The sequence below is a fragment of the Chelonia mydas genome, chromosome 1 (genome assembly GCF_015237465.2).
Source record: "Chelonia mydas isolate rCheMyd1 chromosome 1, rCheMyd1.pri.v2, whole genome shotgun sequence".
Taxonomy (NCBI): domain Eukaryota; kingdom Metazoa; phylum Chordata; order Testudines; family Cheloniidae; genus Chelonia; species Chelonia mydas.
Window position 1 is genome coordinate 287,005,213 of NC_057849.1, and position 26,603 is coordinate 287,031,815.

Here is a 26,603-nt window from a genome sequence, read left to right on the forward strand (position 1 = left end):
TAAAGTGCTGTGTATGAGAGTCTGCAAACAGTTCTGAGTATGATGAACTGCCCCATTCATCTCAATGGAGTGTTAACTAGGAAACCATCTAGAGAACAATTTATAAGTCAGGCTGCTGTCAAGCATTGCTGGGGGAGGGAAGGAGGAGTTCAAGTTACCCCATAACTTTTAATTTTGGTGCTTCCCAAGAGTAGAAGGGAAAGAAGTTACATGCAAAAGCCTCAACTGGCACTACCCAGTTGTAAAACCTCCAGCTTTGTCCTTGACAAATTTATATAACAAAAGTTGTTTTTGTCACTACAAAAGTATGTGGCATATTGAAGATATGGGGACAATATAAAGTAAATTCTATTTATTACAATATTAACACCAGGATTCCTGTACTAATTATATTATTCATTTTCATATTTATTCACTAAAAAACACCACTTAGTTTGCTTGAAGCTACCACAATATTTTCAGTTTGATGCAGAAGTCGGTATTGCAAAAATCAGAGGCCCTCCCACGCAGGATTTAGGTCTGAGTTGCCAAAGAGTACACAGAATCCTCATGTATAGTTGACAATGTAGGTGAACTACATTAAATTCACTTACAAAGATCTTCAGCCAGATAGTTTAAAAATATCCTGCTAATTCATATATTTTAAAGTCAGAAGTGACCACTATATTCATCTAGTTTGTCCTTCTGCAGAACACAGACCACAGAACCTCACCCTGTAATTCCTTCGTCAAGATCATAATTTCTCGTTGAGCTACAGCATGTCTTTTAGGAAGACATCCAATCCTGATTTAAAGATAAAATGCCAACCCCCAAGAAAGCAAAAATCATGATCCCAAAAAGATGTGGCACTGCTTTACAAGTAATGATATTTTTTAGAACAGTCTTTTTATTTGCCTTTTGGTGTTTGAACGTTTAGATTCAAGTTTTCCTCTACAACCATGAGTGCTAGAAACAGAGGCCTGGTCTACATTTAAAACTTTTGCTGGCATAGTTATATTGGTTACAGTGTCAAGAACAATCACACCTATAGCAGACATTTCTGTGCTGGTAAAAGCCCTAGTGTATTAGTGTTGCCCCTAGGGTTGCCAACTGTCTAATCCCACAAACCCAAACACCCTTGCCCCGCCCCCGCTCACTCAATCCCTCCTCCCTCCCCCACCTTCACTCAATTTCACCAGGCTGGGGCAGGGAGTTGGTGTGTGGGAGGGGGTGCAGAGTCTGGGCTGGGGGGTTTGGAGTGTGGGAGGAGGGTCTGGGCTAAGCCTGGGGCAGAGGATTGGGGTGCAGGAGGGGGTGTGGGCTCTAGGAGGGAGTTTGGGTGAGGGGGGGGCTCAGGGCTGGAGGTTGGGAGGTGATGCAGGCTCTGTGAGGGAATCTGGGTGTGGGAGGGAGGGGGTGAGGAGATGGGCCGGGGGTTAGGGTGCAGGAGAGGTTGAGGTGTGGGAGGGGGTGCGGGCTCTGGGAGGGAGTTTGGTTGCGGGAGGGGTGAGGGCTCCGGCCAGGCAGCACTTACCTCGGGCGGCTCCTGGAAGTGACTGACATGTCTGGCTCCTAGGCTCAGGGGCGGTCAGGCGGCTGTGCACGCTGCCCTTACCTGCAGGCGCACCCCCACCCCCCAGCTCCCACTGGCCACGATTCCTGGTCAAAGGGAGCTGTGGAGTCGGCGCTCGGGGTGGGGTCAGTGCACAAAGACCTCCGAGCCACCTCTCCGCTTAAGAGCTAGAGGGACGTGCTGGCTGTTTCCGGGGACTGCACAGAGCCAGGGCAGGTAGGGAGCCTGCCTTAGCCCTGCTGCACCACCCCCACCGACTGGACTTCTAGCGGCCTATTAAAATCTCCTGGATTGGTTTCAGTAGCCCATGGGAGATCAATGCAGATTCTGGGAGACACCCGGTCAATCCAGGAAGGTTGGCAACCCTAGTTGCCGCCCAGACAGACTGGTTTTTGGCTTCTGTGTCTGGGTGCCATTTAGTGTTGCCAGGTGTCCATTTTTGACCGGGAAGTCTGGTTGAAAAGGGGACCCAGCAACCCTAAATGGCAGATGAATCAAAAGTCCGGTTACTGTCAGGCAGGGAGAGGCGCTGGCTCATTAACCTGTCCCAGCCCGCGCTCAGCTGGGGCTGCCTTCTATCTGCAGGCAGGGAGCTTCTTGAGACGATCCACCAGGCAACAGGGGGGAAGAGGAGTGAACAATGGGCTGGGGCCTTCGGGAAAGAGGCAGAGAAGAGGGCGGAGCCTTGGGGTGAAGAGGCAGATCAGGGGGTGTGGCCTCAGGGGTCCAGTTATCAGCAACCCTATAGTGTAGATACAGTTATATTGGGGGGAAAAGTCTTTTTGCAGGCATAGCTTATTTTGTTTGGGGAAACTGGAAGAAGCTTTACTGCAAAAGTACCCTTTTGCTGGTCTACACGGCTTCTACACTAGGAGACTTTGCCAGTATAACTATACCAACAAATCCTTTCTAGAGTAGACAGGGCCTGGCATTTTTTTCTTTTTCTTGCTGCAATTCACAAATAATCACATGATTCAAGGGATATAATTGCAAGCACTGCAACAATGAATTAGAGAATCTATCACATCCCTTGATAAGTAGTTTCAGGCCTTGTCCCTCACTGTTAAGAATTTGCTCCTTATTTTCAGTGTAAATTGATCTAGAATCAGCTTTCAGCCATTGGCTGTTATGCATTGTCTTTGATCATTCACCAATATTCTGATTAATTGCAAAATGGTTTGAATGAGCTAATTTGGTTTTATATATATATGTAATAAACAAAATTAATATATTCATGAATTATTCAACCAGCTCTGTAAGTTGGGCAAATATATAGAAGAGAATATTTCAACAAATAACTTTTATGAAATATTTTGCAAAACGTACCAAATAAATTTGACAAATAGTATCTGACCAGCTCTGCGGTGCACAAAAGTTACTATAGTCTGTGCTCATTCATATACAACCATTTGCCGTGTATGAAATATGACTCTTCCTTGTTTCTAAGGATAGCAGCAAAGCCCATATGTAAAAATACATACATACATACATACATACAAGTTTCCCTCCACTTCTGTCCTTTTTTACCTCTTCCTAGCTCTTCTTGGAAGGCTGATCAGCCTTTATTATGAGACTGTCAAATTCTGAAAACTCCATTGCAACAATCAGCACACAGTTTTGCATATCCAATGCTGTGCATCTCTTCCAGCTGTGTATTACATTTTGTTTTTCCACCAAGTTCTTTTCATACGATAATATTTGTGCAATTTAAATTTCAAGAGATTGTATCAGTCTGCCATGAACAGTCACTAATTTAACAGTACCACAGGTTAGTGGGACCAAATGCAAGAGAGATGACTGATTACACAGTATTTGGACCTTTGACAAAATAAATAACCTAAACCACTTCTAACACTGGAAAGTGAACTGAGTTTGAGTATGAGAACCTCTCTTACTTGTACTGTTGATGGTCCTTTGTACTTCTTGTTTTTGCCATAAACCTTTCTGCTAATTTTTCTAGATTGCGGGAATATTCTGTCTCTATTTCTGCTTTCTTGCGGAAAAAATCCTGCAGGTCCTGAAGAAGCTGCACCCTCATTTCAGTTTGCTGCTCCAGACATTTCTGCTGCTCTACCAGTTGAGCTCGAATCTCTAAAGGAAACACACACAATTGAAGTCAGTGAAAATAGGAAAGAAAAAAAATAGCACAAAAATAATATTTGCTTCACATTCTGAATAAAGCACACAAGTAAGAGGAAAAAATACAATCTAAGTTATATACATATAAAAGTTATATGGCGCAAGTAACCTATCAATAAAATCCACACAGTTATCTTCTACTTTCAACAAAAGAGTGGTCACCAACAGTCACCACACAACTCTTGAGTTTTCACATTTGCTTCTTATTCTTAATATAGGTGGAAATTACTGTATCACAAGTATACGGATCGCTGGCAAGTGTTGCATTTGTAGCTATGACAGTAGAACAAACAGGTATTTCTGACAGTCAAAATGCATCACAGATGTGCATAGGGTCCTTGAGACTCTGGTACACTTAAACAAAATCAAATAAAAAAACAAAAACACTTCCCTATAATATTTATCCAGAATGGCAAGAGAAAAGATCAGCTTTCCTTTCAGATTTGTGGCCACCATTGGCACTTGAAAATAGCATCTGGTAATGTTTATTTAGTGTTTATATTTCTGTAGTGTAAAAATACCTCGTTCTCAAGTTATAGGAATACCTATACTAAAAATACCCTTCTGTTTCTTTTAAAAGACATTAACTTAACAGGAAAATACCCAGAGCAAAAATTATGATTTCATTCATAACATTTATATTCTTTTTTTGTCACTGTCCCATTCAAATCCAGGCTAAAAAAATTATCACAGCATAGTGCAATGAAAAGAGTAAACATTTTGTAATCATTTAGAAATATGTTAACAATACTGAAAACTACAAATGTAACAATATGATCAGCCTGAGTCAACATCTATTGAAGTAAAAAAAGCAAGACTGTCTTGGACGTTAAAAGGAGCTCAACTGGTTCCTAATTATGTGACCATTTAATAGGTAAACTGACTTTAGAAAATCTTAAATGTATTATAGACCCATGTAAGTATGCTCAACATTTGTAACAGAGGAGCATTACAAACCCAATATTGTACCTATGATACTGGGTGCTATAAACTACTACTACAAAAACAACAATAATGTCACAAAGTCTTATTGTATCTATTATTTGCATCCATATTGGTCTTAGAAGACAGGTGAAGGGAAAGATGTAATCTGAAATACCACTTGAATTGGAATTCAAAAATGTATGCTAAAGTGACTAGTGTTAGCACAGAAAATCATTAAGCCAGTAGTTGTTCAAGGAGGGAGATATCCCAAAGGTCTCTCCCAAATCTACTTTGAGCCACCAGCTATCGTGTTAATCATTAATGAGAGCATCCGTTTCTGTATTCTGGGAGGTGAACCAAAAAATCATGTATTTGGTTTCATTTCACTTCAACTCAAGTCACTGGAAAAGAACTATGCCTCCAGCAAGGATGAGCCACTGTAAGACAACACTATCAATGGCATACATATACAAAGAGGAGAAAACACATTGGAGCTGGAAGGTTAACAACAGAAATAGAAAAGAGAAACCCAAGAATAGATCCTTGATGTGCCCACTATTTTTAATGCCTTTTGATTCTAATGGAAATGTTCTGAACACAATTCCTTAAGTAACTCGCAAACCGTAGTACGAATTTAACGCTAAGCCCAAAAGTTTCGTTTTTGGAGCAGTAATTTTGCCTGACTAAATCCAATTCCTTAGACAGGCCTGTGTAAATAGTCACTCTAAGAGAGACATCACTAGTAACTTTAAGCTGGACTTGTTTTTCAAATAACTATATCCTAACTATACTGAACGTCAGTGGATCTTGCCACTACACTTTCCCCTCTTTGAGCAGGTCTTCTCCACAGCAACATGGAAGAGAAAAATATTTAAGAAATAAGAAAATGTGAGTGGAAAATCTACAAAAATGGCTAGGATCATTGGGAGTAGGTGTAATATCTAAAAATACTTTAAACTAACCTTTTAAAACTGACTAAATTTCTAGCTGACAGTATTTCCTTAAAGCTTTTTAATACTTTAAAACAGAGAATGATATTTGAAAGATGGATACAGCTCAAGGTTGCATAGACGCAGTAAGATATAGTGATTATTAAAGCTGGTTGCTTATCTAGAAAGTCACAGATTCCATTGCTTTATGCGCCACAATTTCCAACTTCTCAGCACCTCTCCTGGGAGGAAGAATCTGCTTTCGCGGGCGGCTCCAGCAGGGGGGGCTCTCAGCTGCCAGGTGAAGATGTTGCTATATTCTTACCACCTGCAGGGGATCTAAGGAGGGCTCCACTACCGCAGACTAGTCCCTTGCAGGAGGATCAAGATCTGTTCCACCAGACTTTAAAGTAGCAATTCTCTTTCTAGCTTTATCCTTCTCTTTGGCTCCTGATCCTTTCTTTGCCTCATTTCCCGCCCCCCACCTCCCAACACAATATGTGCAGTGACATTTTGGTGGGTGGGAGAAGGGGAAAGAAGAGAAAGTTGTGACTTTCATTTTTTGTCATAATAAGGCTGTGATTTAAAAACATTTTTTTTTTATAACAGACAACCAGCCTTAGTAATTGTTTATCAGCGGTAAATACCCAAGGACTACTAATAACTATGGGCTTTGCACTAATCAGTATTATGGAAAACTCCACCAAGACACCAGGATCCTCTTCAACCACTCAGCGTAAATCAACTCCCTAGTTCCACAAAGAGCTGTAAGAAGTATTACTATGCTTTATTTAATCTAAAAGCTGGACATGCAAGATTGTGAAAGGGTGCATAATTAAAGACTAGAGACCAAAGCTCTCTAATTAATACATGAACAGGTACAGTATAGCCATCAGAAAGGCAAAGGTTGGTACCTCTCCCCCACCAGGACACTAATTCTGACATGGAAGAGCCACCTGTATGAGTTAGGGTGGAATTCAGTTTCTCCGTCCAAACAATCAATACTTCTGCTAAAGGATAGTTGCAATCCTACTCTGCTGTATAGCACTGCAGATATTAGAGAGTTGCCGTGTTTCACGCCAGAGGTGTTTGCATTTCACTTGTGGATGAAGTGACTTCTTCTCTCGCTGTGTACAACAACGTTGAGTTGTAGTCACCACCTTTTTGGAAAAGAACTGGGTTTAAAAGAGAATCCAAGTCAATGCTGTTACTCCTGAAGCAGCTAGGGGGGTTTGGTAATCACTGAATTAAACTAGGCAACACTTCGACTCCGTGGCTTGAGGAACTAAACCCAATCGCAATTTATGGTATCCAGCTCTCCTGCATAAGAGGATACAGGACTACAACTAAGTTAACATGCAACTCCACTTTTATATTCTCTTATATATCCTGGTCTTACATGACGTTTACTGAAAACATTAGGGAATTGTACAGACAAAGTTAATTATAATATACACAGGCTGACTGAAGTATTAAATAACGTACTGGAAAGAAAAAGCAGAAGTATACTGGAATGTGTGTTGATTAATCACACGCACGCAGTTCAAAGTGAATGGCAGCCATCAATGTTTCCCTTTCTTCTGCTGCAGTTACATTATAATCAGACCTACATCCCAGCAGTTTTAACCTGATCCCTACTGCATTACATTAAAATGGGCCTTAACATGGTTTTACCTTCCAAAGATTTCCTCCCTCCTCAAGCATTATTGTTGAATTAGATCATGGATTTTTCCTTGTCTCAGAAAACGCTAGCATGAGAAGACATGAAAAAGCCCTATTGCTACTGAATTTTCATAACACTAATTTCTTACTTTCCATGCAGAAAAAAATTCAAAGCCTTTACCGCCTCAGTTATAAGAAGTTCTTTATATTGATTTCTTTCAAAAGTTTCCCCAACACACAAATTATCTATTAATTTAGAAAGAGAGGTAGCATCTCAGATAATCAAGAGGCTCTTAAAGTCAAAAACTAACATTTTAAAAACTTTACGCCAAAATTAAGTGACAGCCAGCTCAAATAAAAGAGCACGACATAATGGCAGTGTAGCAAGTAGGAAGCCACTTTCTGCACTAGCTGTCATTTCTAAATTATCTTAAGGTGCAGTCGCATACAGAGCACACTGCAGTCTTCCTGCGTCAAGGCAACAAAGGCCTAGAGAAGTGTCTGTATTGGGGGGAGGGAATCCCTACTTTGGGCAATGGCTGTTCCTTGTAGGTCCAGAAGCAGCTGGGATTACAAGACAACTCCCAGGCTGCTAAACAGAATAATAATCAGTAAATACTGTGATAAAGGGCACAGATATACGGTGAAATGCTGGCCCCATTGACATCTCTCAGCCATTTCTTTTGGTGGTTGTCTGTGCCCTATGAGCTACACCCCAGTGTCCTCGGGTCGAATTTTCAGTTCCTAGCTTTCACTTGTGTCCCAGTCTCCATCAGGCAATGGGTAAGATATTCAAGCACCACAGGCGAATAATATTTATAACACTTACACTTACCCGTATACCATATTTCACTGCCTTGTGTAAAAGCAGAATTGTAGAAACTGCACTACTGTGCTGACTTGAGCGGCTACAACAAATGCCAAGTCATGTTACCTCATAACTACATAACATTGCAGTAGTACGCAGCATTCTACAGTAACTGTGTCATATCAATAATAGACCCCTACTCAAAATGTTTACAATCTAAAAGCATGAGTAGGTACAATGCACTGCTATGAAATACAGAATGATTAAAATAGCTATGTGTCAGCAAGGAATCAGCTTTCACATACACTGGCATTTCAGGCCTAATCAGATACCCCCCCAGAAGTCAATGGAAAACTCCCATTAACCTCAATGGGTGTTGAATTGGGCATGCTAGGCATATGCAATACGAGTTAAATTTAAAAAAAAAAATACATAATTCCATCCTAACTACTCCCCTTTTTAGTGAATCTAACTTTTCTATTTGCCCAAAAATTCTTACATTCTTTGTTGTTTGTTAATTTAGTGCTCATGAGAAATGCCCAAATGGCAACAATCCAGACTCTTTCCCCCATGTTTTGGCAAAGCAGCTACAGCAGTGGCAGGCCAGCATGCAGTCTCAATCCTGTCTGAGAGAGAGTTACATATTTAAGTAATGATTAAAATACATAAATGCATTAATACATTTACACAGTTACTGGATAACAACACTGACAGGGTTAGCTAACAATCCCCCCCCACCACACACCACAAGTAGCCGATTAGGACTACTTGAGAATATAGATGGGTATTCACGGTTTTTGCAGATCTGCTTGTCTCAACAAAACAAATGTCTCAGTGACAGTGCTAAGAGCTTATATTCCAGGAGTGTTACAATACAGTTCCAACCCAGCTACCATACCTCCCCAACTTTTCTTGAATTGATGGCCTTCTTATTGATTTATACACCAGATCCTGTTTACCTAGAGTAAGAGCCATTTAATTATTTCAGCTTAGATATTATCTGGTAAATAACACACATTCCTATTTAAAACAGATGGCAGAAAATTACTTATCTGGCAATTCTGCTTCTCTGAAGATATGGTCTTGCAAGATGCTCATTCCTGGGTCCTAGTTGCTTAGCGCAAGACTGGCTAAAGCTCGAGTTGGCTAAGACCACTGGGTTACTCGGTGCCACCATTGTCTGCATCAGTACAGATCCAACCACCACTCCCCCACAAGCCCAAGCAGGCAGCTTCATCAATTAAGTGCCCGACATTATCACTAGCTAGGCCAAGCATTAGCTTCTCATCACCTGGGGCCTTGCTGCTTCAAAGTGGTACTTAGCATCAGCTCACTGGATGATGTAGGGAAGTATATGAGAAAGGGCCAGAAGCTACTCAATGCACCTTGGATGAAGTCCCTAACACATGGCAGTATATCAGTGCCTCTGAGTCCTCCCCTCCTACATTCATGTCTTCAGAGAGGAAGGTGGTGATTCTGGGTACCAGTATTACATTTGACATTCTGGTCCAGTCACTCTTGGTCCTCTAAGTGGCTGCTATGAAGCCCACATCACTGACCTCGAGGCACTGAACTGCTTTTCTTTCTCAGACCATTGCCTCTCATACAATCAAAGCATTTGAATGGCAACTCTGGAGAGCTGTATTTATAGGTAGCAGGAGGGTGCTGTGCCACAACTGGAAGGGGCCTGGCTCATGTTCTACTCCAGGCTACCACTATCTTCATGGCCAAAAAACCTTAAGAGCTTGTGAGTTCCAACAGACTCATTGTTGAAGAAAGATCGAGGAATGAGAATCATGCAGCTATGACACTTTTAGAAAAACACATGTAAACAGTTCACTAGCACATTCCCCAGTGAGAACTTTCTACAACAGACTAGTAAAAACTGTAATCATGTGAGTCTGTAAACAATGTAATCGAGGAGTCTAAAGCCAGATCCTGCAAACCTTTATGTGATTAATTTTACTCACATGAGTAGTCAGTGGCAGGACTACTCACCTGCTTAAAGTTAATCAGATGCCTAAGTGTTTGTAGGATAGCTCATTAACTGATGTAGCTTCCCCCTTCATTTGCATCTCCATCCACTTCAGCCTTATCTACGCTACTGCGGCAAGTTGACCTAAGTTATGCCACTCCAGCTACGTGAATAATGTAACTAGAGTCAACGTCGCTTAGATCGACTTACCACGGTGCTACGTCAATGGTAGACACTCTCCCAATGACTTACTTTACTCTTCTCATTCCGGTGGACTACTGGAGTCGACCGGAGAGCACTCTGCTGTCGATTTAGCGGGTCTTCACTAGACCCGCTAATTTGCCCCCGCTGCATCGATCACAGCAGTATCGATCTCCAGTAAGTGTAGACATGGCCTCACTCACAACATATCCATTATACCAAGTTACTTTGGATTCACTTATTTGCCAAAGTGAAACTTCCCCACCTTACATGCCATCTCCGAATTTGCCCCATATGCAATTTTTGAACCAGGCTAAATTTGCTTTCTAATTAATTCTCTCAGGATTTTATTTGGCAGAAACAGTATAGTCTCCCTCTTCAAAAGAAAATGGTTCTTTGACAACCTATTCAATGGTACATTGGCTGGGGTGCAAGATTTATTTCAGTCCATCTGAAAGACTTGTGTAGAAAGCCAAAAGTCAAGGACACTGAAGCGTCTGTTGAAATCTCTGCCTCTACTTACTTAACACTAAAATAAATTCATTCAAGAAATTAAAAATGGGGATGAGGAGGGAGTCCCTATACACCCATTAGTAGAAATTTTAGTTTATAAATGACTATAATGACGACAGTGAGCACTTCTGGGTCCTTTTAATAACCATCATGTAACATCCAGGTCAAAAAGAGAGAATAAATCACTGTTTCTTGTGAAAACTAAAACTACACTACTACACAACCAAAATATATTTTCTTTAGTTTTAATTAAACCAGCCATAAACTGGATTAGCAATAATGCATCCTCTTAACCAGGGGTCTGCACAATCATGGGATCCAGGCAGACAGAGCCAAAAAGGTGTAGAGGACTCCATTTGAATGCCTCTCACCCTTTTGTTCCCCATGCTATGCTAAGAAGAGCCAAAAATATACTACATGTAGCTGCAGGAGCTTTGTTGTTGTTGCTGCTGGATAAAAAACCTGCTATTCATATCCACAGCTGATGGTCACCTGGCTGCCTACAGTCAGAGCCCTCTGAATGGATGGCATTTTGCCTGCTTGCAACTTGGTTGGATGGTTCTGCCACAGCATTGGTGCCAAGTGGTCATAGGTTAGGCAGGCAAGCTGCCTGCATAACATTTTGAGCTCCGTCTATTCTGCAGAAGCTGCTCATTTGTGCCAGCAATTAAGCACTGGCACTACATCTTTTCTTAAACTTGATAACAGCAGACTTCATCCTATGGTCCCTGCCAGGCAGCACACAATTCTATCCCTGAGAGGGAGGGAGGGAGGGAGTACTTTCTATTGCTCGGTAGCAACCTTCTCCAGCTTACCCAGAAGTGCCATTGGTCAAAACAGTAAGGAGCAATGTCCAGGACTCCTTGTCCAGAAAGGCCTGTTGGACAGGTGTAGAGCCTTAGGAAGGGAATAGGCTGAGGGACTCAACCCTGCAACTCCCCCTACCAAAAAAACATAAAACAAAACAAAAACAAAAGATAAGAAAAGCCAAAGGAGACCCATGTGGCGGCACAAGGAGCTTTTTAGCTATCTAAAAACCAAAAGGGACACATGCAGGAAATGGAAGGAGGGACATGTCAGTAAGGGAACATACATGGGAATAGAGTGAGCGTGTAGGAACAAAATCAGGAAAGCCAAGGCAAGGAATGAGTTACAGCTGGAAAGAAATGTTAGAGACAACAAGAAGGGGTTTTACAAATATGTCAGACAAAAAAGAAACTTCAGGAATGGTGTGGGTCTGCTGCTCAATGGAGGTGGTGAGCTGGTAATAGAAAATAAGGTGGAGCTGCTCAATGCCAATTTTGCTTCAGTCTTCTCACACAAAAAAAAATGTGACCACATGACTAGTGAAGTTATCACACACAGTAAGGGCGAAGGGATGCAGATCAGGATAAGTAAAGAACACATCAGAGACTTTCTGATTAATATGAATGAATTCAAGTAAGCAGGGCCTGATGCTATTCACCCCAGAGTGCTGAAGGAATTAGCTGAAGAAATCTTGGAGCCACTGGCAATAATATTTGTAAACTCATATAAAACAAGAGAAATCCTGGAAGACTGGAGAAGGGCTAATGTAGTGCCCACCTTGAAAAAGAAGGAGCCAGAGAACTATAGACCAGTTAGCCTGACCTCCATACCTGGGAAGCTACTATAGCAATGTATAAAAGATTCAAATTTGCAAATACCTGGAGGATGAAGGAATGTTCACTAGCAGCTAGCATGGATTTACTAAATGCAAATTATGACAAACCAGCTTGGTAACTGACAAGGTAACTGGTTTAGTAGATAAGGGGAATGTGGTGGACATAATATACCTGGACTTTAGACAGGTTTCTGACACAGTCCCACATGACAGTCTCATAAGTAAGCTGGATAAATGCAGGCTCGGTATAACTACCATTAAGTGGAAACATAATTGGTTAAACAACCACAAACCAAAGAGTGACTATTAATGGAATGTCGTCAGATTGTGGAACTCCACTTGTGACGTCCTTCCAGGGATCTCTTCTGGTCTGGTATTATTTTACATTTTTATTAATGATCTGGATGCAGGAATAGGGAGCATATTGATCAAATTTGCAGATGACACAAAACTGTGTATGTGTGTCTACTTTGGAGGATAGAACTAAATTCACAGGGATCTTGATAACTTGAAGAACTGGGCTATAGATAACAAAATGAAATTCAGTGAAGAGAAATGCAAGGTGCTACACTTAGGGAAGGGAAACCGAATGCACAAATACAGAATGCAGGATAACTGGCGTGGCAGCAGCACAGCTGAGAAGGATCTGGGAGTTTTGGTGGATCAAAATCTCAACATGAGTCAACAATGTTATGCTGTTGCCCAAAGAAAAAAAAAAAAGCAAATGCAAATGCAATTTTGACTTGCACTAACAGAGGCATAGCATGCAAGTCACAGGAAGTGATAATACCGCTCTACTTGGTGTTGGTTAGGCCTGAACTGGGGTACTGTATCCAATTCTGATCACTGCTATATGGAAAGGATGTAGAGAAACTGGAAAGGATCCAGCAGCAAGCAACAAGGATGATCAAAGGGATGCAATGTAAGCCATATGAGCAAAGGCTGGAGGAACTGAGTATGTTTAGTTTGGAAAAGAGGAGATTGAGAGGGGACACGATAGCAGTCTTCAAATACCTGAAAAACTGACATGAAGATGGGGAAAAATTGTTCTCTCTTGCCACAGAGGGTAGGGCAGGACAAGAAGCAATGGGCTCAACCTACAGCATGACAGATTTAGATTAAATCTCAGGAAAAACTTCCTAACTGTAAGAGCAATAGGACAATGGAACAAATTGCTAGGAAAGTCGTGGAACCTCCTTCACTTGAGGTTTTCAAAAAGAGGCTGGGTAGCCATCTGCCTTGGATGTTTTAGACACAACAAATCCTGCCTCTTGGCAGGGAGTTAGACTAGATCAGTGCCTCTCAACCTTTCCAGACTCTGTACCCCTTTCAGGAGTCTGATTTGTCTTCGGTACCCACATTTCACTGCACTTTAAAACTACCTGCTTACAAAACCAGACATAAAAATACACAAGTGTCACAGCACACTATTACTGAAAAATGGCTTACTTTCTCATTTTTACCATAGAATTATAAAATAATTCTGAATATAAATATTGTGCGTACATTTCAGTGTATAGTATATAGAGCAATATAAACAAGTCATTGTCTGTATGAAATTTTCATTTGTACTGACTTCACAAGTGCTTTTTACGTAGCCTGTTGTAAAACTAGGCAAATATCTAGATATGTTGATGTACCCTCTGGAAGACCTCTTCTTACTCCTGGGGTACGCGTACCCCTGATTGAGAACCACTGGACTAGATGACCCTTGTGATCCCTTCTAACCCTATGATTCTATGAAAAACAAAGTCAAGAAACTATCAGAAATGTTGACATTCAAGAAGAAAAAAAATACATAAAAAAGGAGGGAAGGAGATGTGGATCTGGTGTGCACCTGTCTGCCAGCTAGAAATGCTGTTTTGTATTAGGTGTCTATAAACCCATTAAGGTTACCTGAGCTGTCAGGATTTGTATGACATCTTATTTTCTGGCCTCCAAGCGATTTAGACCATCAGAATGTTTTACACTGGATGACAAAGGCTTGGAACTTTTTCCTCAGAGGCATAAAATTCTTGAAGCACAAGTAAGAAAAATAAAAAATTTCTCCTCGTCTCACTATAGACATATTAATAGTGGAAGAGGGAAGAGTCTCATAATTCTCCTTCAAATTATCCTTTTCTTTGCAGCACAGTGAAATACAAATGGGACTAGAATCTCTTTATAAGAGCATTTTGCAAGACAGTCATCCCCCATTATATGCTATGGGTTCCTTTATCTCTATTATCCAATTGCCTAGCATATGTTGCTCTATTTTCTGTAAGCCACAAGCGATGTATCGTCTTCATTTGGGACACATTTCCAAAAGTCAATTAAAATGAAAAGGCTAAACAATGGAAGAGTTTTTCTGCATGCACTCTATGTAAAGAAAACTCTTTGACCAAGCAAAGTCATTGAAACAAACTAGGGTGGATTGATTTAAATCAAAGCACTGAAAATCACCAATTTTAATCATGATTTAATCATAATCAGCAAGCAAGAAACCTTGATTTAAATGATCAATTTTAATTTTATTTTGCATTTGTACTCTGAGTTATTTTCATAAAGAAAAGTTCATTCTCTATGATTGGTATAATTTGGAACTTTTTTTTTGCTAACCAGGAGAATACACTATAACTATACATATGTATTTAAACAAACATTTATTCAATCTTCGTTTTTACTTTATTATTAAAAAAGGTAAATGATGCATTTCTTAGTTACTTGATGGTGATTAACTTTTATTGATGACTTATGTCAAGCTGTATTTTGATGGAAATTGGAACTCAACTAAAATGCACAAAACCCAGCATTTTATACTTGTGTTTTATTAGTTAAATAAAACTACCTTAAATATGCCATATACACAAGAAAAAAAGTAATTTTATCAAAAATATGTTTTGGATTTAAAACTAACTGATTAAACAAAGGAAGTATTATTTGTAATTAATGAATGTAACCAATTTGTTTTCGGTCACCATGTTGTTTAAGATTTTAGAACTAGTAGATTTCATTCTTTCACACCTCATTTTTATTCATAAAATGGAAGAGGAAAACAAACTTTTCTGCTTTTTCAACTTCCAATGGGTTTCTCAACTTTGAATGAACTAGTCACTGAAAGGAACTAATTGAATAAACTGAAAATGAAGAAAATATTCTCTCGAAACCTGCAGAAGAAGCTACTTCTGTCAAAAGTACCTCAGCAAAGTCTGGATTCAGGTGCTTTGCAGTGACTTCCACCAATTCAGTGCTCTGACTTCCTTTAAAATATTGGCAGCAAACATGTTCTGCTCAATTTTTTGTAATTTAAATTAATAGATTATTGTAAGCTTAAACCCTAACATAGGTAGTCAACATTTCAAATTTAATTTTAAACACGTTTCTTTTTAAAAAGAAATAAGGGCACGTCTACACTGCAAACTTCTGCTGATGCAAGTTACATTAGCATAAAACTGTTGCAGTTAGTATATTGCTTATGCTCCTGGCATCGACCCTTCATGTACTCACCAGGAGCGCTTGTTTTGATGCACACTGTATTGCACCATGGGTAGGTATTTTGGTGTGCAACTCACCACCATCCAGTGCACTGTCTTTTGGGAAATTTTGCATGTTGGGGCAGAAATCAGTTGTGCAGGGGTGACTGGGATTGCAGGGTCAGGTTCCCACCATATAACTTTCTCTACCCCATAATGCCATTTGTATCCCATAATTTTCATGCCTATTTTGACAAACCCATGTGGGACTTGTTGCTGCCCACCCTCTCTGACAGAAGCATGGAGCCTGCACAGATCTGCACTATTGTCATAAGTACTGCAAGCACCAGAAGCAAAACCCTCCCATATCTGCAGAGCCTCAAGAAGAGCAGTGGAGAATATGATTTCCTGGAGGGCAGATTGCTGTGGGACATAGAGAGAACTGCTTCAGGATTGTTGGAGGAGTTCATGGAGCAGCTGCAAATAGTGGAGTGCTGCTTCTGGGTCTGAGAAAAAGAGCACTGACTGGTGGGATCACATTATACAGCAGGCTTGTTTGATGAGCAGTGGCTGCAGAACTTTTGGATACGCCAGGCCACACTCCTGGATCTGTGTGTCGATCTTGCCTCAGCCCTCCACCACATGAACACAAGAATAAGAGCTGCACTGACAGTGGGGAAGCAAGTGGCAAATGCACTATGGAAATTTACAACGCTGGATTGCTATTGGTCAGTGGGAAATCATTTTGGAGTTGGAAAATTCACTGTGATGGCCATTGTCATGCAAGTGTGTAAGGCCATTAATTGTCTTCTGCTGCATAGGTCTGTGACTCTCGGCAATGTGCAGGATATAGTGGAAAGAAAAGGAGTACTTATGGCACCTTAGAGACTAACAAATTTATTTGAGCATAAGCTGTAGCTCACGAAAGCTTATGCTCAAATAAATTTGTTAGTCTCTAAGGTGCCACAAGTACTCCTTTTCTTTTTGCAGATACAGACTAACATGGCTGCTACTCTGAAACAGGATACAGTGGATGGATTTGCAGCAATGATGTTCCTGAACTGCGGTGGAGCAATAGACAGCATGCATCTCTCTATTTTGGTACCAGACCACTCTGCCATAGAGTACATTAACAGAAAGGGCTATTTTTTTATGGTTATGCAAGTGCTGGTGAATCACTGGGGATACTTCATCAACATCAAGGTTGGCTGGTCAGAGAAGATGTATGATGCTTGCATCTTTAAGAACACATGACTGTTCAAAAAGCTATAAGCAGGGACTATTAGGAACAGTATGGTGCTTGGGGCACATATATGAATATAACACTGACAATGTACCTATTAATTTTGTGGTGCTTGTTGTACATTTATGATTATTACACTGTGTTTGTTGCTGATCCTATGAGTTGTATCACAGTGTACAACAACTTAGTGGGTCCTTTCACTACTGCCATGGATTTGCAGCATATGTCGGGCACTAATCAAGATGAATATTTTGCAAAGAATAGAGTTTCATTTCAAAAGGAATTGTCTGCAAGGTTAAAGCAAATACATTAAAACCTTAATAAATGTATGGAACAGAGCTAAAAAAGGGGGGGCGGGCGGGAAGGAACATTCATGTCCATTTTAGCTACACATACATCAACTTTGCCTCTCACAGATCAATGTAGGTGAAGCTGTGCTTGTCCTTAATATTCCCTGGTGTGGAGTGACAGGAGTAGGGATACAACACCTGATGCCACATGGAATGTTGCAGGGGTTTAGGGAGGTACTATACCGGAGAGGTAAAAGGGAGGCAAGTCGGAGATTATTAAACCTGTAGGTCCATAAGAATCTACAGCATCTGTATTTGCAGCTGGAGTATGTCGCCCCAAGTGCTCTTCTTCTCCTCCTTATTTGGCACAGATGTTCTTTGGGTGTGGAGGGGGGACCCCACAAGGTCACAATGGCAGCAGCCACAAATAAAAGCACACAGAGGTATCACTGTCAGTATAGTCACAATGGAAAGTTAAGATTTAGAACTCCCATGCTGAGCTGCATGAAACTATAAATGCAGGGCAATGGCATTGAATACTGGCACCATTTGCCACAGGGGATGGTAATTTTAGCTGATCTCTCACTTATTAGGGTAATAAAGGCACAGAGAGCACAGTTGCTGCTGGTGTCCTGAAGATGCCCAAGCCCATGTGCTGCTAGCTTGTTCACTGCAATGGTACCTGCTGAAGTTATTGCCTGGCGTGGGAAAGTATCCTACTGCGGAGGAAGAAGTAAGGCTGCCGTCCCTAGAAACCTTCAGGAAAGGATTGCAGAGTACCTCCATGAAAGTGTCATTGAGATCTCTCAGGAGGCTTGAACGGACATCCTCGTGCACATAAACAACCTGCTCTGCCTGCCTCCCCCCACTTACCTCTACGAGAGAATGAAAAGCAGATAACTATCTTTATTTGTTGTAGCGCTCTCTCTCCTAGTTTGAATAAATTAATGAAAAAAGTTAATAGCTGTGCCCTGCAAAGTTGGGGGTGCCATCACTGTAATGGGGAATAAATGTACACACTTACTCAAGGTTCCTTCTCCTGCATCGGGCTCTCCCAGGCTCAACTGCCAGGACTGACTGGACTGTAATAGAGTCCCAAACAGTCCTGGCACGCAGCATAGATGGACCCCCAGTCGCATCTCCCCATCCTCCTCCTCGTCCTCGCTGTTCACACCAAGGGTCTATGTCTTGGACTCCCGAGAGGTATCCAGGGTAGTCTGCAGGGTGGCGATGGGGTCTCCACCAAGGACAGCATGCAGCTCTTGTAAACATGGCAGGTCTGCAGTTCAGCATGGGATCAACCGTTGGCCTCCCTGGCTTTCAGATATGCCTGATGCAGTTCCTTCTCTTTCATGCAGCAATGCTGCTGATCTCTGTCCTTACCCCTTCGCCTGCATCCCCTGTGAAATCTCTTCATAAATGTTCACGTTTCTCTAGCTGCTCTGTGCCCGCAGAGATTCTTCTCCCCATGGGCCCAGAAGATCCAATATCTCCTGTCTACTCCAAACTGGAGTACATCTGGAGTGTGCAGCTGGCATGGTCAGCTGGGCAGTTGCACACAACAATGGAGAACTGCCTGGTGTGCTTGCCAAGATGGACAATCAGCAAATCAGCATCTGATGAAGTGAGCGGTAGCTTATGCTCAAATAAATTGATTAGTCTCTAAGGTGCCATAAGTACTCCTTTTCTTTTTGCGAATACAGACTAACATGGCTGTTACTCTGAAACCAATCAGCAAAAGGTATTTCAAAAGTTTGTGGGGCTTTAAAGAGTTGTGGGGAGGGGCTTCTGGTCTTTATGACCTCTGGGCTGCGGAGCTCTCAATTGTGACCAGAGTGGTTAGTGTCGGGCATTGCGGTACAGCTGCTGGAGGACTATTAGGGTCAACACAGGAAATGCAGTGTTTACATTCATGCTGCATCGACTTCAGTACATTGACGATGGCTCAATGCCACTTTGGGAGTTGGTGATACTATGTCGGTGTAATGCACAGCTCATATTGCTGGGAGACAAATATAAGTTTAGATATATGCACAAGTAGATTAATGCAAGGCAGCTTACGTTGACCTATCTTTGCAGTTTAGACCAAGCCCGAGGATCTATTTTCCCATTGCTGGAGTGTCAGAAGTAGTTTTAGCATCAACTGCAGGCCAAACTCATGCCTATAATTACTGTTTCAGTAAAAGATCAAATGCTAAGACTCTTAGGATGAAGTCCTTGTTCCCATGAAGTCAGTGGGAGTTTTGTTGTTGACTTCGATGGAGCCAGGATTTCATTATTAGTCGTAGCTGACAGGTATGGCAAAGATTATCTGCCTGTTCTGTAGTAGTTTATTTCTGATTAATGAAAATGCTGCATTTTCCCACAGTAGTCTGCTTCTTGTACACAGCACCTCTGTACTCTTTGGGAAGATGGACACAAGTTCTACAGGAAGATCTTTGGAGCCTGCAGCACCCCTTGGCATAGACTGGAAACTCTATAGCAGCTGTCGGTACATTAAAAATTGAGGTTTTTGTTGTAATTAATAATAAAATTAATACAATTGCTATAGCGTCCCTTATTTTTTATTTATTGACATTACGTTTAAAAAATAAAAATCCTGTAATTTTCAATATGCTTCAGTTGCTTATGTTGACAGTACAACACAGAACTGAACTATAGAACCAGCTGGGCACTTTCAGACTGTTTATAGACAGAGACAGACACGTTTTATGTTCAGTTCAGATGGTTCTTGGGAGATAAACTGTTGATTATTTTTATTTTTGTTTTTTGTGTGTGCGTGCGTGCTGAGAGACTTGAAGCTTTCAAGAATTGACACAATTATTTTAGTTTCTAAATAAATCATTGTACTGATTTCTGCTTAGTTCATATTTTGATATTGTTTTTCACAACTGTAAAGGCCAGAGATTTAATTTCTTTTAAAATGAGATCTTACATTTTGGAGCACAATTTTGCAACTGTGAAATACCAGCACTTACAGGGCACTGCTCATAAAACCAATCCTTGATCTCTATAATAATGTATATAGCAAACTAATCTACACATAACTGAGTCTAGCTTTTGTTCATGGCATAGCATCACCATGGAAATCCAAAGAATTCAAGAAAAGGGATTTACGTGGTCTGCTAACCCTATCTATGGGTGTCTTACCAAAAAACAGGGAAGACTGCTGTACTGAGTGCCCCTCTGAGCTCACCAGTACACCAGTCTGAGCCCGCAGGGTGATAAATGTTGGGAGCTGGAGAAAGAGAAGAGAGATGGAAATGGAGAACACAGGAAACAGCTGGCAGACTCAGTCTCACACATCTGATGGGGTAATGTATAGCCAGCTGCTGCACTGACAGAACAACATATAAAGACTGACAGATCTTGGGGTCATCATTATAAACATGTCAGCAAAGTACAGATAGGCATTCCCATTAGCATAAAGGATGTCAGTCTTGCCCTGGAAATCCTATTGTATATTATCACTGTTTTCAGCATATGCCTAATCACCACTGGATCATCAATATAAGCAAGTTTCCATAGAGTTGTAAATGGGGAAAATAAAATGAGCCAAAATTTTCAGGTACAAATAACAAAGACTTTACTCTTTTAAATCACATTTAGGCTTCATTGCTGTTAACTTGAAGAAACCTGTCACCTGCTCTGGAATCTTTCTCCTTGTCTGTCAGTCTTTTGTTACTAAACACACTCAAGTTGGGTCCTTCTTCTGCATCTGTCCCATTCCCCCTCATGCCAGCAGCTATTTTTAGTACTTCTGTAAATCAATTCTTATAATTTAATGTAAATGGAAACAAAAATCAAATGTGGATTTAAGATTTCATATGCACCTCCTCTACTTTCTTATAGTAATACAGTAATGCAGATTAGAAAATAAGATAGAGCCAAACTCTGCTCTCAGTTACACTAGTATAAAACCAAATTAACTTCACTGACTCAAGTCTTGAGATAATTCCAATATCATAATTTGTTGAAGCCTTTTATAAAACAAAAAGTAGAATCTGAAATTTAGCTCAGGGAAGGCATAAACATCACTGCAAATTCTAAGAGACTTTTCAATAATTTTCCATTGCTTGGATCAAGCTGATAAAGGAAGTGAACTGACAGAATGGCAGTGCAACGTGTTTAAACACAGAACATGACCTTACTGATAAACATGAATACCCACATTTGTAGTATTTAGTAACTGCAACCTCAATAAATTCTCTCTCTAGTGCTCAGAAAATAGTATGAAATACAAGAATGAAGCAGAGGAAGAAAATCAAGTATCAGTTTGTCATAATCAGACCGGTAATGAAAACCTAATGATCTTAATCAGCTTCCTTACTTCTAAAGCTCAGTAAAGACAGGTTAAATCTCTGACCTTGTTGCTAGGGCAACTGCCCTAGAGGGATGGACTATGAGGTAGACTCTCGTCTAGCACCAAATGGTCATAGATACTGCATCATCAGTGTACCAGTGCTTTCCTGAAATTGCATCAGAATGAACATACCCCTCATCTAACAGAAATCAAAACTATCCTAACATACTGAGGACAACCAATTCCCCCTGTTAAAATTACAACATTAAAGCCCTTTAATCTTTAACAATTAGAGTAGACAATTTCTAATATTTCTATAAGTACTGCACTGGCTGGGTTAAGGTATATTTTTTCAGCTACAAAATGAAATATGTACCTCAATGGGAGACTGAGGCAAGTTTGAACTCAATTTATAGAGACAGTCCAATATCCACTAACAGCAGCTGAAAAGGATAAATCCTTCACTGTCATGGAGAAGATTCTTTGTTCCAATTTCCCACTACTGGAAAGTTTAAATTGGCTTGAGAACCACATGCAATTACATTTAGCTTCAATTATTACAGAGGAAGGAGGGGATGGCTCCCCTGAGGTTCCCACTAATGGTGGTGATAAAAAAAAAATCAGAGTCGAGGGGAGGGGATTGATTGGAGGGAACCCCTGTTCACCCATTCAATGGCAAGAGGCAAGGTGGTGTCTGCCCCAGTGATCTTTGCACTAAATCATATGCATGTTACCAGCTCCCATGAGTGTAATCAAACCCCCGTCTGCTAGAAACCAAAAAGATTTTTTTTTAAAAAAGGGAAGAAGCTTTAGACCACATCCAAACTTAAAACTGCCATTTTGGCATGCTACACTACAGAACTTGCTTACCTGCCCAGTCTTCCAGCAATAACTCATGAATTTAAGCCTATACTGAAAATAATCCCTCTCCAAAGAAGCATATGGATGGTTATGATTTCCAGCAGGGCTCTAATGACTGCTCTATGGTAGTGAGGCCATCAAGAACAGATGCAGTAAACAGACCTATTCATCTCTTTAAGCTAGCAGGAATGGGGCAAGGGAGAAATCCTTCATGTGCTATTTAACTGGAGACCTCTTCTGAAAAAAATTCTATTGTATAAATATAAGCGCACTGTGCTAAAAGTTTAGACACTCAGGCAGCTAAATCCTTCCCACTGTGATTAAAGAAGAGGGCAGTACAAATATTTGACTGGCAATTAGGACTTAGAGCAGATGCTCCTCGCATTTACAGGTCCTGGTTAGCACAGGAACAGAAGTCAGAACCTCCCACCAACTTGAAGTTAAAATCAAACCTTAAATAAATCAGTCATTGATATAGCAGATAACGAGAGGAGAGAATACAGCCATAGCACAAGGATGGCAAATTGGTGACCTGAAACAAGCTTTGTATAGTCAGCCAAGATAGAAAAAAAAAGAGTATGGTTTGCAAGGTACTAGCCAAAGACATACAACACAGGGAAGTAGCCAACAAAAAAAGCAAAAATCCTGTGCTCTGTCCATCTGTCCTCCAGACATGGGCAATAGGCAAATGAATAGAGAAACTTTTGGAAGGAAAAAATACAGTAGATGGGGAGGCCAAATGAGAAAACATAAGGGAATTAGGGGTGGTGGTGGGGAAACAGATAAGCTAGTAAATCAGATCCATCTCTGAGGCTTCTGACAATTGGCCAATGTGGCCCTTATCCTCTATTACAAGGACACGGCAGGGAAGCTAAATGATTTATTGGCATCAGTCTTTCCCACAAAGTATGTAGGGGAGATATACCTACCCTAGGTCTACTCTTTAAATCGACATATAGATGAGGTAGAATGAGAGACTGAAGTGTCCGAATGGGTGCTGAAACAAACTGATAAACTAAGGAGCAATAAGTCATCAGGACCACGTGGTAAACACTCACACACACTGGATGAATTTAAGAGTGAAGTGGTTGAACTGCTAACAAAAAATATGCAATCTCTCACTAAAATCAACTACTGTACCAGAAGACTGGAGGCAGGAGTACCTATTCGCGCTGCGCTCTGCCCCCATCCCACAAAAAACAATGTGAGGGGTGATACTCGAAATTATTCTTACTTCACTATCATATAAGTAATTTGAAACTATAATTAAAAATAGACACTTAAATGAACAAAGTAAGAAACCAGGGGAGTGTCTATAAAAGAAAAGTGTGCTTCTACAATCTACTAGAATTCTCTGAGCATATAAACAAATTAGCAGATAAAGGAAAACCAGTCGACAATTCGCTGAGACTTTCAAAATGACTTTGAAAAAGTTGCTCACAAGAAGATTTTTAAAAAAAGTAAATAGTCCTGGTGTGAGAGACAAAGTACTGTTATGTCATGATGCCAATGGGAGTTGTGCACACTCATTCGAAAGCTGAATTTTGTACCAGGTATCTTATGGAATGCAGGTAAGTATTAGGATGGGTAACTATCTGTTACCAGCATAAGAACTAGATGGTTCAGTAAATACTGGCCATCTTATTTCTCAAGTTCAAGGTTGAGTTCAGTTTCATATATCCCAGATATATTTCATGACAGAAGCTCAGTCAAGTTACTTGCAATCCACATCGCTCCCTCCCAATCTAAATTATATCATTAAACTCTCAATGAATGTGAAAAATAAAAATAACTAGCCCACAGAGTGTGAAGAGAATTTGACTTCTCCAGATATACTGTCCTGTGGCTGCATCTTCCTTCCCACACCCTATCCATTGTTAGGGCATGAGGTCAGTGACAAAGTGATAGGAAAGGCACTTCACAGTTCCTCCTGCATCTTCTGCTGGAGATCATTGGATGGAAATTCTCTATCCAGTAACAGGTCTTTCATGAATAGTTACTCCCCTTTCAGGAGCATTTTAGGCAAACAGCCCTCTAGCCAGATGGTCACTTTGGCCACTACCCCCAAAAGGAGAACTAGGATTATAATGCATAATATGTTTACACAGTGTTTAGCAAAACAATGCATGATCTGGCTGTGGCCTTTAGGTGCTACTTCAATATAAATGTTAAATAATAAATAAATAATACAAAGAAATAATAAGTAATAAAGAGAAGTGTGATGGCCTCTCAAGACAGGCTACTCTTGGGAAGCAGGACCCATTTGTGAACCTATGCACAAAACACCAGGTTCAGAAAAGCACAGGGTCATTACTTAGATTGTCAGCTCCTTGGGGCATGAACACTCTTTTTTGTTCTATGTTTGCATGACACCTATCACAATGGGGTCCTGGTCCATGATTGAGCCTCTGAGGTACTACCGTGATACAAATAATAATTCATTACTACCGGCATTTGGGATTCATATGCCAGTGGTAAATGATGTGACTTGTACCACATTAACATTTATTTAATAAATACTTAAAATAGTAAAAAACAAGATTCTTTAAAAATTTTCTTTCATACAGACATTGAGCCTGTGTAGTGGGGATGAGGGAAGGAGCATAGGATAGGTGAGTGCAGTCCAGAAAAATTAAAGGATCCCAAATTTAGCTAATCTGATTTACTGATGACCGGTGCGAGAGGGGAGGGGGAATCTCTTCCCCTTTCCTATCATGGAAAGGGACTTGCAGAATCTTTAGCCAGTGTATGCAGGTCTCAGAAAATCCACATGCTTTGCTAACTGACAATTTATCCTCTTTCTGCAAACCTCAGTCTCATCCTGCAGTTGCCTTAGGTCTGAGCTGCCAGAACACAAGGTGGACCTGATAATTGCAGGAAGGTGAGGCCAATTATAACATCCAAAAGTTCTCAGATACAAATGCAAATAATCTCATCACCACTCCCCTCCATATTTTGGCTCCAGTTACAGATGGACAGTAGGGCTGTAGGAGCAAAATACACAAGAGATAACATTTTAGGGTTAAACACAATAAAACCAGTTCTTATCTCCAAAATGAAGTTTCAAAATAATGCTAAAACCTCGAGGGGGTGGGGAAATAGCCAAACGAACCTGCCAACATTTTCAAATGTGGATGCTTAACGTTACATAAGTGGACTGATTTTTCAGAGGTGTTGAGTGGCTTATTAATGTTCAATGGGATGTGTGTGTGTAACTCAGACCCTCTTAAAGCAGGCCACTTATTTTACATATGGCTAACTTTAGACATCCATGTTTGAAAATTTAGCCCCAATTCTTAAAAATTTCCCAGTGTGGTTGCTCTCATTCTAACCTAGTTTGTTTCCTGATGATGGGCAAGTGGCAAATCAGAAAACCGGTAGCTCAAATATTCAGAGCTGGCTGTAATTAAAAGGCTTTTGATGGGCCTATGAGGATCTACTGCAAACACCAAAGCAGCTGCTTGAGCTCCTGACAGTGTGGACGTAGAAAAACCATTTAAGAATTAGTATAGTGTCTAAATGAAGCAACCTGTGCAAAAGATTCTTGAAGATGCTTATCAACTCATTTGAGTTATAAATATCTTTAAAATATTTAGCTCCTTGAGTATCTCTCCACTTCTATATGAAATCATCATGACAAAAAAAAATTATGCTGGGAGAATATAGAAATGAAACAGTTTGTTGTTTTCAGACAGTGTTAATCTATATCTGCCTGATCTGCTGCAATGCCTAATGGCAGTTGTAGTTCAGGTCTCATCCTCCCAGTTTCCTCTATGGGCCAGGCTTCCCAGCCAGACTACAGCCAGCTCACTTGATTCACTGTGCAGAGAAGGAAGACTGCAGTGAATGATGGGAGATGTAGTCCAGTCAGGAAGCCTGGCCCCTAAAGGCGAGGTATTGTGGACAACTCAGGCGAATGCAGTTCAGTGTTAAACTGAGGGGTGGGAAAAATCAAAAACAAAAACAAAAAAAACCACACATCTGAATTCAGTTCAACAAGTGAAAACAAAACATTTCAATTCCAAAATTTCTAAATGTTTAGTTTTAATTGAAAATATTGAAACAAAATGTTTTGACATTTCAAATTAATTTTTTTTAAGGAACTTTCC

General features: G+C 40.6%; 1 protein-coding gene across 6 annotated transcripts in view; it reads right to left on the reverse strand.

The window, feature by feature from the left end:
* SRGAP1 (SLIT-ROBO Rho GTPase activating protein 1) overlaps window positions 1-26,603 on the reverse strand; it is a 232,356-nt gene that overhangs the window by 116,419 nt on the left and 89,334 nt on the right. For 5 of the 6 annotated variants that reach the window (XR_005223578.2, XM_037887448.2, XM_007065704.4 and 2 more), the window contains exon 2: window positions 3,448-3,643. Coding sequence is in view for 5 of the 6 variants with exons in the window: in XM_037887448.2 (XP_037743376.1) it covers window positions 3,448-3,643 (196 nt within the window). In the remaining variant the exon portion in view is untranslated. Of the gene's footprint in view, window positions 1-3,447; window positions 3,644-8,513; window positions 8,641-26,603 lie in introns of all 6 variants that reach the window. The other variant, XM_043548512.1, reaches the window with a different exon arrangement.